Here is a 15474-nt window from a genome sequence, read left to right as displayed (position 1 = left end):
AAACGTCCATTGTGAAAGCACATAGTCCGTGTCTAATGAAGTCATCTCTGCTCAGGTGATTGTCAGGGACTGTTTCATTCATCCATTTGAGATGCCTACGTGCAGTATTTGACCTTTCTCTGTTCTAGTATTTTTACAAAGTAAGCATACTTGTGAGGAGGATAACTTTGAGAAGCCTAAAAACAAGTAATTCGTTTATGTCAACTAGACTAGAAGAAGAGTCAGAAATACGTATTTGAATTTATGAATTTTTATTTTTTTTACTTTTTAAAAATATTTCAGATAGACATGTGTTTGCATGGGTTTTCCTCCGGCTACTCCGGTTTCCCCCCACAGTCCAAAGACATGCAGGTTAGGCTGATTGGAGAGTCTAAATTGCCCATAGGTATGGATGTGTGGGTGAATGGTGTGTGTGCCCTGCGATGGACTGCTGACCTGTCCAGGGTGTATTCCTGCCTTTCGCCCAATGTATGCTGGGATAGGCTCCAGCCCCCCTGCGACCCTGTTCAGGATAAGCGGGTTTGGATAATGAATGAATGAATGAATGAATGAATTAATGAATGAATGTAGGGCCTTTAAAATAATGGCAACTCCATTCCCAAATGTGTAATGTCCCATTGGAGAACAATGAACAAGCGCATTCATATATATATATTCATATATATATTCATATGTGCTGAGTGAAGACGACTCTCAGTTGTGCACCGAAACATGAGCTGCCAGCCAGCTGCTTCTTCTCACACGACAGAGTGGAGGAGACCCAATCATACTCGACAGGGGTCCTACTAACTGAACTCTGTTATCGCCACCAACTGAATCCTTACCATACCTCCCATGGGTTACGCCAGGTAGCTGGCCCTAGTCGGCACCGCCATGGGCCGCATTTGATCCATTGCTCGCTCAAATGCACAAGCAGCGTCCTGAGGGAGCTACCCAGCAGGCATGGAGTATGGGCTTTGATGATCAGACAAAACCCAGAAATGCCTGTACTGGACGTCCTTTCATTTATACCCAGCTGGCATAAAACATCATTGCAATGTCTTACGCCATTGCAGTGAGGTTGTCCAGTATGTCAACGGTGTTACAAAATGTTAAATGTTCATGCGATTTAAAAAAATTATAGACACATCACCTCCTAATTTCATCTGGTTGCAGAGACATCTTTAAATGTTTAAAAAGTATAAGTGCAACCTAGAGCCTAGTCTGAAGTTTTGAGGTAATAAAAACAAGTGCAACTGAGTTCTATCCCACGTACCTCAGGCATTCTGGGAGTGGAGTGCATTCTGTCAGTCATACACGCTACTGTCCGGATGAAGCAGAAACCATTACACCTTCAAAGACCTGTCATCTTTATCTTTATTGGAGCTTTTGCAACTTGCAAGTTCAAAAAGAAGAGCCGTTTTCATGGAGGAAATTTGTCCACACTAAAACAAATAATTATCTTACACATTGCTTCTCAGAGTCAGTTACAGATACATGGAGAGGCCTATATTAAATGACAGTTGCCTGAATATTCTTTTATGAATTGATCTTATGTTTCAGATCATTATGTAGACGTATTGTAAATGAGCCATCAGAACACAGTGCATTTTAGTTCCACATTTTTTATTTTAATATCAATATATTATCACCACAATATAATACTGTATTGTGAAGCCAGGCATGATATATTGATTCTACTGTACCCCACACCCAAAGCTCCAGAATTTAAAGTGTCCCTACTGCACTGCAGTGTTGCATTCACAAATTAGTGTAAATGTAATATCACTTAACTTCTCAATACATCATCATATAAATGTCATTATTTCTTATCCAGCCAGCTCTAGCCCCATGAGAGGAAGGTGGAATATATTCATCAAACACATATTCCCCATCTACTGTTATCTACACCTCCAGCTTCACTGGTTGTCTTCTTAATTAACATGCTAGGTCCTCTCCAAAATATAAATATTGTGTTGTTGTGGAGTGGAGTTGACATAGCGTTTATTTTTGTGTAATTCACTGCATTTTGGCAGAATGTGAATGTGAACATGAACTTGTGGTTAATTACTACTTAGCAACACTGTAAAAATGTTCAAATGCGTGACATACGGCCGCTGTTAGCGTACTTCCATGCTGACAAAGCTGTGCATTCACGCAAGTCAGCTTCTACTTAATTACAAGCCTGAAAGAGCCTATTATTGTTGTCCCGTCTCTTTGCACCGTGCCTGTGGTATCTGTTGATCTGCATGAACTTTGCCCTGTTGTATTCTACAAAGCCAGATGTGTTCGTACACAGCCACTCCTCTCCCTCCACGGGACCAAACTTCGGATTGGCTTGTTTCGGGGCACACCCCTTTTTCACAGGTCCGATTAAAAAGCCCTTTTTAAAAAGATTCCACCACACCAAACACCGCTCACCTGAGGCACCGGTCCACGGCACGGCTGCACTCTCCCCACCGTCGCCATGTCAGAGAGAGGAGGCTTCGACACCAATGTGGTTACCCTCACGCGGTTCGTGCTGGAGGAGGGGAGGAAAGCCAAGGGCACTGGAGAGCTGACCACCCTTCTCAATTCACTGTGCACAGCCATCAAAGCCATCTCAAGCGCAGTCAGAAAAGCTGGCATTGCTAATCTGTAAGTAAAAGTCTTGAGCTTGAGCTTTTGCTTCACTTGTCAAGGGGAGGGATGCAGGAGCTATTAATAATGTATTAATTTCAATCTTTACTGGGAGGGGGGGGGGGGGGGGTTGCCTGCAAAAGCTAAATTTACATTACGTCATATGAACATATTGACCAGGATACATTAAATACAGTAAATTAATATTCGTCTTAAAACAAATGATAGTGTACGCAGCAACACTTCACAATTACAATTTTAAATATATATCTTGCAACCTAACACTTGAATGGTTTCTGAAGGTCAGTTGCAGTGGAAAACCAAATATTTACCAAGAGATGAACACTGAATAATCCTGTCTGCTCAGCAAATGTTTCTGCACAACTTTTAAGGTCTCAGGGTCTGCTTCCATATCTGAGCTGAGAAAATAGGTTAGCTGACCCATGTTACTTGGGTTAATCAATGATTCTTGAAGTTTATTGCCGTTGTCCTCCACCTCAATTATTTCCACAGATGCGAGGGTCTAACTCCGCATTCAGTGTGATTATTAACTTCCTTCCCCAAAATGGCTGCCGACACTGACTTGTTCCTCCACTTGTGTCTGTGCCTTATCATTTGATACCATGAAAACTGTAGCATAACCTGCTTTTCAGGAGTTCTGAGATTTCTGTTCATTTCCAGGAAGGTGGTAGTGAGTTTCCTCAATGGATCATATCATTGCATAATATAGGCTGGGATTCAGTCAACCACAACTTTAGTTAGAAATGGGACAGTGGTTGCATGTGGGATCATATTCTGACCAGATGCAGTGCATGACAAATTGTGGAGTGAATGACAGGTAAAGTTTCAGGACCATTGTCCTGTAATCAGAAACTGGTTTAAAACTGAGCATGGTAGCGATGGGGAATACTGATAGCAGATGACGTTATTGCAGCAGACCAAATGGGTGGAAAGCCACTTGTCATAAGCCCCTCTGAGCACACAGCGACCCATAGCTGCAGTACTGTCTCCAGCCAGATCCTCACAGTACCATTTCATACACTTCACTTGCTCTGGACGTGCTTTGCCTTTCAATCCACTGATCCCGTATGTACTCTTTTCTTCAAGTTACGGCATTGCTGGGAGTACCAACGTGACAGGGGACCAGGTGAAGAAACTTGACATCCTCTCCAATGACTTGGTCATTAACATGATCAAGTCATCCTTCACCTCATGTGTGCTGGTCTCAGAGGAAGATGAAAAGGCCATCATTGTGGAGCCAGAGAGAAGGGTTTGTGTCATCTAACTACGGAGTCATCATGGTCTACTGTGGACAATTGGTTTTACAGTCTCATTTATACTTGTTCCTATTGTCTTTTGACGCTTTATCCAGGGTAAATATGTGGTCTGTTTCGACCCTCTGGATGGTTCTTCAAACATCGACTGTCTTGCATCAATTGGAACCATTTTTGCAATCTACAGAAAGGTTTGATTCCCATGAAATATACTGTACAACCGGGTTTTATCATTATTAAAGTGGTTTTATTCAAGCTTTTATTTATTATTGAAATTATTACACATGCAAGAGAAAATCTATGGCACTAGCAAATTAAATTCAGTCTCACATATTTAGATGACATATTTTAATGAGTATGTAAGTAGGCATTTTTTAGGTTTGGCACTGAATGGATCTGCTCCAGTGCATGCACCAGCATGCACTAACCTATCAAACAGTGAGCTCAATACATCTCCCCTACTAAACAGGAAGAATGGCAGAAACCCTCCCGTAGTACCTAGCAGCAGATCCAAACAACAGGGGTGGTGGACGGTGAGCAGCAATATGCAGTAGAAAGCCAGGGATGAAACAGCGGGAAAAGGATGCAGTAGCAAGCAAAGGATGCAGTAGTAGCACAAGCTAAGCCAAGCCCAGGGAACGTCAGCCTGTTGACATAAGAAGGCACACCATCAGTGATGAGTGCCTGTGATTGATAGGTAAGAAATGTGTAGTATGTGATTGGTTGATTATGGAAAAGGGTGTGTATGTATGCAACAGCGAGGCTGACCATTGGTCGACTGGCCATGAGTTCCCTGACCGAACCTGCACCGCTGTGCACTTCATTCACGAGGCCCATCTGCTAACCAGAACATTAAAGAAAATACACTCTTTAATTTCAACTCCAAATATACTTTTGTTTTGCTTTTTTTATAATCAGTTGCATTTGTGCCCTAGACAACAGATGATGAGCCAAATGAGAAGGATGCCCTACAGTCTGGGAGGAACATTGTGGCAGCTGGGTATGCCCTATATGGTAGCGCTACCATGATGGTGCTGTCTACGGGCCAGGGTGTCAACTGCTTCATGCTGGACCCTGTACGTTCTCTACAATCTCCTTCCATTACACAATAGACACATCTAAACACGCAAGCCATTTCTATGTGAACCTTTACACTTTATATTCCACATGCTAGTCTCAATTCAGGAGTTAAATGACAGATCAGGACAACGCTTGTGTATCGAGTAATTCTGTGTGGTTTGGGTAAAAAACGTTTTTGGCTCAATGTTCTCCTAAGGCCATTGGTGAGTTCATTCTTGTGGACAAGGATGTCAGGATAAAGAAGAAAGGCAAGATCTACAGTCTGAATGAAGGCTACGCCAAGTACTTTGACCCAGCTGTCACAGAGTACCTGAAAAAGAAGAAATTCCCTGAGGTATTGTAACATCTGTGTGATTTTCTTGCCATAATCCTGTTTTAATTACTTCCCATGCACAAACACACAGTTTATATTCATACTTAAACACATTTATTATTGCACTGGAACCGCAGTGTTGAGACCCTGACCATTCAACTGAGGCTATGAATTAGTGGTTTCAAATGTGCACATTTTTCCTGATGTTCAGGATGGCAGCGCCCCCTATGGTGGGAGGTATGTCGGCTCAATGGTAGCAGATGTACATCGGACACTAGTGTACGGAGGCATTTTTCTATACCCCGCCAATGTCAAGAGCCCTAAGGGCAAGGTAAGAATAACTTCTTCCACAAATAAGGTTAGAAATAAACCTGGTTAAAAGAGAAGTGTCTTTTTAAAGAATAGTTTAAAGAATTCTGGAAAAATTAAAAAGATGTAATGCTGAAAGATGTCGTCTTTGGACATCTCACCTGATTGAATAGTGCAGGTTATAAATTGGCAAAGATAAATGAAACTTGCACAATCTTTCATGCTTTATGCAGTAAGTATTTTCTGACCATTACTGACTTGCAGTATCAGGCTTAAAATGCATTATGTTTTGGACAAGGGGGGGGGGGGGGGGGGGGATAAACTATTGCCATAGTTTGACATGTATACCCACTGGCCCTCCTTCTGTGCTTGAGCACACAATCAGTTGTCGGTAAAGATTAGCAGTGCATTATAAGCTCCATTACAGAGAGGTAAGACTGCTCTCTCCACCGGGCAGCTGAGGCTGCTGTACGAGTGCAACCCCATGGCCTTCATCATGGAGCAGGCCGGAGGCATGGCCACCACCGGGGCCGTCAACGTGCTGGACATCCAGCCCGACTCCATCCACCAGAGAGAGCCCATAGTGCTGGGCTCCCCAGACGACGTGCAGGAGTACATCGCCATCTTCAAGAAGCATGCCAAGTGAGCACGGCGCCTCAAAGCAGGGGCCCTGACCAAAGACGGAGCGCGGGAGTGCGCAACAAGGAACTGGGACTGGAATGCCCCGAGAATTCAGTCAAGCTAACACAAGTTCCACTTCATCACAACGATACCACGCCACCATGTCCCATTCGTATCGGAATTTACTTCCTGGCACTGCATTCCTCAGAAACGTTTATTACACCTGTGCACTAAAGATTACACTAAAGCTGTGAAAGTTTATATGTTTGAACCAACTTGTTGGGTGGAAGGATATTGTGAATAAAAAAACATGAAAATATGTGTCAACATTTTTCATTTTGCAGGTTATTTAATTTATTTTAGTGAGAATTTATGTTCAACTAAAAATAGTTGTTAAATTTAAATCTCTGATTTAATACATTAGATTAGATTCTTATTCACAGTTTTATTTTTGGACCTGGCCAAAGCACAATAACACCCTCTAAGCAGAGCTCTTTAAGTCAAGTTTAGTCAGAATTATCATTGACAGAACGTAGCCCATCTAATTATTGAAGTACAATACATAATATTTTGCTAGGCACCACCTCTGGAGGGCAAAAGCTTTTGCCAATTCAGTCACCCCAATAAGTGTCACAGAGTACAATTCAGCATCTATTTCACTAATCGGGAAGAACATAAAATTGTGCATTAGACTGGACTATTTCCTTTAAAGGAAAGACATGCTCACTAACCAGTTAAAAAGCTGTATGTGGGTACCTTGGCCCATTGTAATAATACAGACACAAATAAAGGCCAGCACTCGAAGTAACAAATACTGTGATAATTTAAATGACTTTGCTGGCCTTTATTTGTGTCTGTATTATTACACAGGGCCATAGCACCCACATATGAAATTCTATTTAAATTATGTGCACCACACAACATTCCATTTTATGTTCAAATGGGAATAGCAAAGAGTAAAAGACAATGATCTCCCTAAACTGAGGGTGAGAAGTAGCTCCATCTGTTGGCCATACACAAGAGGGCACAGGATTCACCACCTGTAAAGAATTGCCTTTCCAATTAAAAACTTCCAAAGCTTGAGCTTCAGAATGGGGGCAATAGACCATAGACAATTGACTCAAGGAAAAATGTATTCTGGACTTTGTTTTACATAGTCAGTCAAAGACACTGAGTTGGATCTTTGAAAATGTCCAATTCCTTTACCATTTCAAAGTTTGGCAGCGGAAGTGGAAAAACAAAATCACCAACATTCATGAAACCTGCATTAAGACAATGTGCCCTTTTTATTCAGTGTCCAGTTTCAAAACATTTTGTTGTCATTCTAAAACATTTTACAAAAGTCAAACAGCTGCTTACATACAACACGATTAGCATAAAAGAGGCTCAACTCACATTTGCATTTTTGTTGCTTCACAATTTTCAAGCAATCTTAAATAAATGATGAGGGTGGTGAGAAACGTATTAAACCTTTCTTCAAAATCTGTATTTTAGTGTACATTGACCATGCAATGTAGTTGCAATTGTGTAATTTAACAATTAATTTGCTGGTAAACTTGTGTGAAAATCCCAATAGTGGCATCATTTGTAGCCTTGTGTACCAATAAATCTGACAATACAATTCAGTGCCATTTGAAATGTCAGGCCATTTTCATGAGGATATTAAGGGACGTGATAGCAATGTGAAAAATAAATCAATTAATCCAATAAGATTCATTCCAACTGATATGATTACATATCCAATATTAAACAGTTGGAAACTGACCAGTATTGATCATATAATAAATTAAACAACAGATTCACAACAGTACATGTCCCAGTGTTTTGCATCTTTGTAAAACCTTACGCATTTTATCTCATTGAATAACAAGGCTCATTGTACAGAATAGCAGCTACAAACAATGCACAGTAAACCAAAAAAAAAAAAATCAGAAACTAATGCAAAGAAAGCACTGGGGTGGAAATAAGCACACAAAAACTAAAATGAACAGAGTACTACACCACGACCAAAATATCAGACTACATTCATACATATTAAGTTTAAATACTGAACAAAGACAGCTCTCGTATGGTATCATACATGAATTGCACATAACCCCTGAAGGTTGAAAGTGATCATAGGCAGCAAAAAGGTCATTTAAGAAGTAACAATCAGGCAATACATGCACAAACAACAAAACATACAACACTGTTGAGTGGGCATGTACAGTTTTACAGGTTAAGGCAAAGGGCGTTGTTATCTACACAGGTTTACTCTTACGTGTATATTTTCATTTGAAATCAATTGTCAAGTACACAAATCTGACAAGTGTACATCACTGCTCAGAGTAGCGATAGAGAACAGGATTGATTGTACAGTGTGTATGTGTGTTCGCACCAGGTCTTAACAGGAACTTATTGTGTTAGCAATGGAGTATCTACAAATGCAGTGCAATTATCAGCTGAACTTGGTCCACTTATAAATGAGTTAATGCAGAAGAAATCGTTTCCATGGACACTGACCTAGGCAAGCACTGAAGTTCATGGCATTATTGAGTAGAAAGCGCTACATATTAAGGAGAAAATACTTCAAGCAGACTTCAAAGCTATCTGGTCAATTAAAGGTGAGAGCACTGCTACACCTAGCCTACATTCTCCACCTAATGCAATATACCCGATTCATGCTAATTTGAAGGATACAATTTTGTTAATAATAATACCATTAATAATGTCAAAACTAGTAACACAAAGCAGAGAAACAGGATGTATTAAAAAAAAGCCCAACTTTTTAAGAAAATCAGGACAAACAATAGGTCTAAATAAATATACCATGCAGAGAAGCTTAATTTGGACACGGTCTCTCGTCAACGTCAAGCACTGTGCATACAGTGAATTTCTCTGGTGTGATCAATGAACTTCATTTCACAAAAACTGTAATTATATCTTTAAATACAGTCGTGGTGCCACACACCAAGAGTCCCAATAACATCTCATTACAGTAAGAGAAATCATGCATAATTCCAGTTCAAAGCGACTGGACCACACATTCTGAAAGGACACTTCATAGTAAAACTCATCACTGATACAGCTGCCCGGTATACAGGTTGTGCAGAGGGCATACAAAGGCATACAGCATGATGGTGGAACAGGTGAATTACTAAAGTACACAAAAGTATGCACACTACAGCAATGGTGCAAGCAGTATTGTACACATGTACATTTCACGTATGCGACAAGCTATGATTCAAAATAAAACAACTTATGGGTATTTTGATTTCATGTAATACATTTCCTACAATTGTAGTAAAATACTGAACATATTTCAAACCTGCATTACTCCCTTGTTATAACATACAATATATTGTAAACATTTGCTGTAACAGTGAATGTGACTGTTTTTCCTTTACAAATTCTATGCTGAGATATTACTGCCTTAACTATGCAGCTCACTAAACACAGTTATGAGAGCACTGTGTTGCTTGACCAATGAATCCTGGTCATATGCATAAGAAAATGATAACTAACATGAAGTCCGAAATTCTAATAAAAAATGAAATTCTAATTGTCCACCTGTACAAAAGACAAAAGTGTACCAATACTACATGTCATCAGTTAGAAATGAATTAGTAGGCACATAAAATAAAGGCTTCAGAATATTTATCCAAGTTAGAAAATTCAAGAACAGGCCATCCATTAGGTAAGGACATAATGACCACACTCTCAAACTTAATTCTGAAGTTCAAAAAAAAGAAAGAAACTAGCATATGGAAGTTTTCACCACCATGTCGCCAACCCGTCTTAACTAGTAACATAAGCATGCGGATGTGTGATATGGTCAGACATGACCGTTGCTCCAGACTGACTGGAAAGATGTGGGGTGGGTAGAGCTGGGACAACGCTGTGGCCCATGCTGTAGGATACTACCCGCTCGGGGAGTGGTCTGGGCAGGGCTGGCTGTGGCGATAGCGCATTATGGACACTGCAGTCTGGTGCCACCAGTAAAACATCAGCACCACGAGGATGTGCCACACCTGATGACTGGCCCCAAGGTAATTCAGCTGCCCTGTGGAAGCCAAAGGCATTCGTTTCATTTCAAATACTCCCAACAGGGATACAGCACTAAGTTACACTCCCTGTCACACTTCCATTAGCAATATACTGCAATCTTACACTGTGCCCATGGTTCCACTATGCCATGAATGCCTCACATACTGACACGAAATACCATGTAAGAACGCTATCTGAATTTAGTTTCGAACATAGCTATATGCAGAACTTTTTAAAAAGAAACGACAATACATACATACCTGGAAAATAGCGCTCCGGAACTTTGGTGATATAGAAAACAAAGGCTGTTGCAGCTATCAAATACATGACCAAAACACGAGGTAAAAACTCCTGCAGAGAAATAAACAAACCTGTAAACAGCCAGGTACTGTATGTAAAGACTTTAATAGACATCACTTAAGCAAAATCCATCACCTTACTAGATGGAACAACCATCATGGTCTTAAAATCAGAGATGGGCCAGTTATGTTTTCAGCTGCCTTTTATTCTGTTACAGGTCAGAAGAAGTTAATTGAACTCCTCATTCCATCAGAAAGCACCAAACCCTGAGGTGGATATTCTTTGGTTTAAAGTGGCTGCTAACTGAACGGTATGGCGGCTGAAGTTTTGGCCCATCAGGACTGGGACCGACCTTCCCTAGATCAAGGTGGTTGACCATTCTGGCGAACCTGATGAATATCCATCTCCCTTACCTGGACAATGATGGCCCCAAAGCCATGGTTGAGCCACACCCAGTGGGTGGCAGGAATGACCCCGTATCCAGCGACAGAGCAGAAGATGGTGGTGCGGAGCTGATGCCACTCCTGTGTGAGGTAATGGGGGTGGATCTGGGCAAAGAAGACCGTCAGGATCATAGCCAACACGGTGATCAGGTACACCTGCCTCCAGTACTGGTGAGAAGCACAAAAGTTCCAGTCAATGCACCAAACTATGTAATTAAAGGAGGAAAAAAGGATGCAAGCAAACTCACATGGTCATTTGTCCTTGATCTTTGACCAAAGAACACCAAAAAACATAAGAATATAATCAGCTAAATGCAATGGAATCTTTAACAATCAATCATTATTACCCACAAAGCTTCACTAGTCTTGCAGGTTTACCAGGCCCGGTCTGAAGGGATCTCATTGCTTTCAGAGGGTTAACTTACACCATTGCAATAGAAGGCATAGAAGACTCCTGGAACGTAACAGCCGAGGATTCCGATGGATATTCCTGCATAGTCCAGTGCCATCCAGCGGCGACAGGTCTTCTCCGACCGGTGGCAGCAGAACAGGTGGTAACCAACCGAGCACAGCATGCACACCTGAACCAAACAAGGAGACTTTGAGAAAGAGTCCAGCAGGCTCCATCTGTGCCTGAGGAACATCTGGACAATAAAGTGAAGTTCATCTGTTTTGATCATTGCGATTGACACAAGCAAAAAGCAAAAGCAAAAGACAGAAATCATGTTATGAAATGACACACGATTACAGGAAAAAGCATTTTCCTGGTCAGAGCCAGTACCTAGAATAGAATTTGCCTACGATATGGCATAGCTCACAATATAGCTGCTTCTGCCAAGAATGTATTTGCATAACCAATACGATTTCCGTTTTCCATAAATCAGGTCAAGGCACATTTCATGCCAAAGCATTAGATTTTGCAAAACAACACGCAAACCACCTCACCAAGAACAATCCAGGTAAATATACAACAACATGCAGAGCAATAATGTGACATAATGCTCTTGGAATTACACTAAATCAGTTGTCCTCTGGGAACATCAAAACAGAAATGTGATGTCAGCAAGGCGCTCAGGGCCCTACCTGAAAGCAGAAGAGCCCTATGGAGTAGATGACATAGTCTTCTCTGGAGGCCCCAGCTGAGGGCAGCACTGTTGTCATGTCATACAGCCCCAGGGAGAAGAAGAGCAAGAAGCCCAGCAGGTGACTCCAAATGTTGACCGTTTCATTGGACAGGATGAAGAGGCTGGAAGCAGAAAGCCCAACATTAGTCCCCCACTTATTCCAAAGTTACAGAAATAAATATCATAATTTCAGGAGCAAAATCTTTATCTTCAACTATTTAACTGACATGGTGTCAGGGAAGTGAGGTTAAAGGTGAAATATGGTTAAGTTTATGGTTAATACATATATTCAATGTATTCATTTGTTAATTATTATCGAAAGATATCAATGATCAAATACATTTCCAAATTCATTGATAGGCAGATAAAACGGTTGGATCAATGTGTATCAAAATGTACAACTCGCAAGGAAATTAAGATGAAGATTTTATTCAATTACAACATAAAAATCAATGTCAATGTCCTCTGCATCCAAGCTACTTAGGAGCAGTTGGCAGCCACAGTGCAGTGCCCGGAGACCAACTCCAGTTCTGAGGCCAGTGCCTTGGTCAAGGTCAAGGGAGTATGTACCCCGACATGCATGTCTCTTGACATAGTCTTCGTTTGATGCTCCAAAACTATATGGGACTGAGTGGGAAATCATTAAGAAATGTGAAATGTGCCTTATTGTAGAAAAACTATTTTGGTTAACAAAAGAAACTGGGGATGTTTATTTTTGTTTGTTTAACACTCACCTTTTAATGCAAAGCTTTGACGGTAGGTGAGCTCTGTATCCATCCGTGATGTAGGGGTTATCTTTCAAGAAGACTGGAATTTGTTCGTATGTGTACAAACGAATTCCCCGTGGAACAAGCACAGGCCAGTATTGGTAGCTTCCCAGCTCTATGTAATGGGCACTCTTCAGAAGCTTTTGAGGCATGATGAAAGCATCCAATCTCTCTGTTATGGCATACAGATGGGCTGGGAAACATACGGATAAAACACGGGAAATTCACCTTCCAGACATGTTCGCTTGAAACCTTTAAAGTTTAATAAAGACAAGTTCGTAATGTTGGCTATGCTAGCAATCGTAGCACAATCGTTAGTCATCGTCCAGAACTTGCATCCCAATCGCCTCTTCTCTAACTAACACAGGTACCTAACTAGTGAGTTTGTTGTTGCCCATACTACACCTTCCGCGATCAATTTTCCAAGTTAACGTTGTCCAGGAAAACGTTGGGTCCAGGTAGCCAACTAACCAGCACACTAACGTTAGATATACTAAAAGACAAAATTAACTAGCTAGCTAACGTTAATGTCTATTTCTAACCAAGACTATCTTCTAACGTTACACCATATTTGGTTTGCTAGAGAATCAATTTAGCTAACGCAACTATAATTAGCTGACTAGCAGAATATACAAACCCAGACCGACAGGAGTTTGTGACATATGGGAAACCGTTAGCTTAATACTTCGCTTATCCAGCTAGCTGGCTGCCTTCCCGTTACCTAGCCATTCACTGAATGATTCAGAAACCAAGCAAGCTAACCTCCGACTGCTATCCAGTTAGCTAGCCAATCCAGCGGCATTTTCCTGAATCAATAGTTTTCGTAAGGGAAAAAACTTACCATTCACTTATTTTGTACAAACTGTATGCATATTCAGTAGCATTTGTACACATATGACATGGAATCATTTAATAACTAAGAGATATCTACTAAAACAATGTTATCTTCCGTAACTACTATACTAAGTTAACTCACTAACTGCCAGCAAGCAGTCAACAGTCGACTACTGTTCTTCTATGGTATTTAAGAATTGCCTATAAGTTGCATTACCGCCGTCTACTGACACGGAGTGGAAGTGTGGTTGAACTCATTCGTGCAAGATGTTGTGTTGGTTTTAAAGAAAACGATGTAAAGATTTCATTTAATGAATTCATACACAGTACACTGTAAGCAGTAGCAGAAACCTAAAAGCAATGCACACACACCATTAATTATTGTCTCTCTATTTTTGGAATCATCAGCTGTGCATTCCCAGTTTAGTAATGTACTTGCACTATTGTAATCTGCTTCCTATAAGCCAGTACACAAGCTCCAGGTGCAGGAGATGATGACAAGAAGTGGTCCATGGGTAGCTGGCACTGTATGTGATCGGGTGGAACTTTACTGGTCTTAGTGCATGCTTATTAATGCTGCTGTATACGCTGTATTGACAACACTGTAAGCATTTCTTGTCTTAGGACACAATCCCCCTCATGCCTCATACAAGCCATTTCAAAGCCAGCAGACCCACATTAATTTCTGTAAATATCAAACATATTCTTCATTGCTCATTTAAATAAACTCAACACATTTAGCTCTACGCAATTCTGTGAGGTCATTATATTATTTGTAAAATTACAATAGTATTTGTAACACCCCAGGGCCAATTGTGTCTTGTAGTTATGCACTCCAGGTGATAGTTGGCTAAAGGCATTGTGTGGCTTCAACCTGCGACTATAAACCCAATCTATGATTGCGGCCTTTACTGGGTCACTTGAGAGCATTGAATCTTGTATTTTTATATTTGGTGTAAATGTGCATTCTACATAATGTACTGTTTCAACTCTATGTAATGTAAATCACTTTTTATTTTGCTTTTATTGCTCTTAGGTTTTGCTATCTGAGGTATGTCTGCAAACATGTATTTGAGTATAATAGTTTGAAAGTACATTTTGAGAGTCAATCTTTTGCCTCATGCATTTTATCATGATACAGATCACCAGCTATTCATTAAATAAATCTGAGACATATGATGAAATAAATCTGTAATGTGTAAGTTTAATCTTAGTTATGCCTGGCACATGATTGTATCTCAAGGGAACAGGCTTTTATTGTTCATGGAGCTGTGTAATTGATTAAGTATTATTACATGTTTAATCAGTGATTTAATTTTAATTTCCTTAGTCACAATGCTTGCCTTCAGCCACAAACTTCTATTATCATTGTATTCATTTATTTTTAATAAAAAGTCAATTTATCTTCCCATTTGTACAGTAGATGTGAACATAGGGACTCATTAGTACCATGTCTTCTGTAGTGCCTCCACAGTCTATAGGCCTCCCTGAACTTCAGAAGTCAAAATCATAGATCAAATATTTAAAACTGTACCTCTTTTCATGTCCATGTATTAAAGCCATGCATTGGGATGACTAATTCTATTAATCGATGCCTTTCATTGCAAATGTGAATGTGGACATTGTTAATGCAGACTGTGAGAACAAATTCATCCTGCAGGTGTCACTCTGTGGCCATTTTGGCCACCGACAATACTAGTTCACTGACTGCTGTTCACTGACCGTTCCTCCAACAGCCTATCTATGTATACCAAATTCCCCTCATAAATGGTATTTTACACTGTC

General features: G+C 40.5%; 2 protein-coding genes across 2 annotated transcripts; one reads left to right on the top strand and one right to left on the bottom strand.

Annotated features, from left to right (window-relative positions):
• Nucleotides 1-2379: 2379 nt before the first annotated feature.
• On the top strand, nt 2380-6224 carry LOC133142096 (fructose-1,6-bisphosphatase 1-like). The gene is made up of 7 exons (XM_061263073.1): nt 2380-2616; nt 3706-3868; nt 3971-4063; nt 4808-4948; nt 5149-5286; nt 5477-5596; nt 6032-6224. The coding sequence occupies exons 1-7, from the start codon at nt 2447-2449 to the stop codon at nt 6218-6220; spliced, it is 1014 nt and encodes a 337-aa protein (XP_061119057.1). The 5' UTR covers nt 2380-2446; the 3' UTR covers nt 6221-6224.
• A 1234-nt stretch (nt 6225-7458) lies between these two features.
• Nucleotides 7459-13847, bottom strand: LOC133142079 (progestin and adipoQ receptor family member 3-like). Its single transcript, XM_061263043.1, has 7 exons — nt 13697-13847; nt 12823-13048; nt 12048-12210; nt 11390-11545; nt 10935-11132; nt 10482-10572; nt 7459-10237 (listed from the first exon to the last, which is right to left on the bottom strand). The coding sequence occupies exons 2-7, from the start codon at nt 13005-13007 to the stop codon at nt 10095-10097; spliced, it is 936 nt and encodes a 311-aa protein (XP_061119027.1). The 5' UTR covers nt 13008-13048; nt 13697-13847; the 3' UTR covers nt 7459-10094.
• Between the last annotated feature and the right edge of the window lie 1627 nt (nt 13848-15474).

Source organism: Conger conger, chromosome 12 (assembly GCF_963514075.1).
Source record: "Conger conger chromosome 12, fConCon1.1, whole genome shotgun sequence".
Classification (NCBI taxonomy): domain Eukaryota; kingdom Metazoa; phylum Chordata; class Actinopteri; order Anguilliformes; family Congridae; genus Conger; species Conger conger.
The sequence above is the reverse complement of the archived record's forward strand: the minus strand, read 5'-3'. Positions and strand labels throughout refer to the sequence as shown.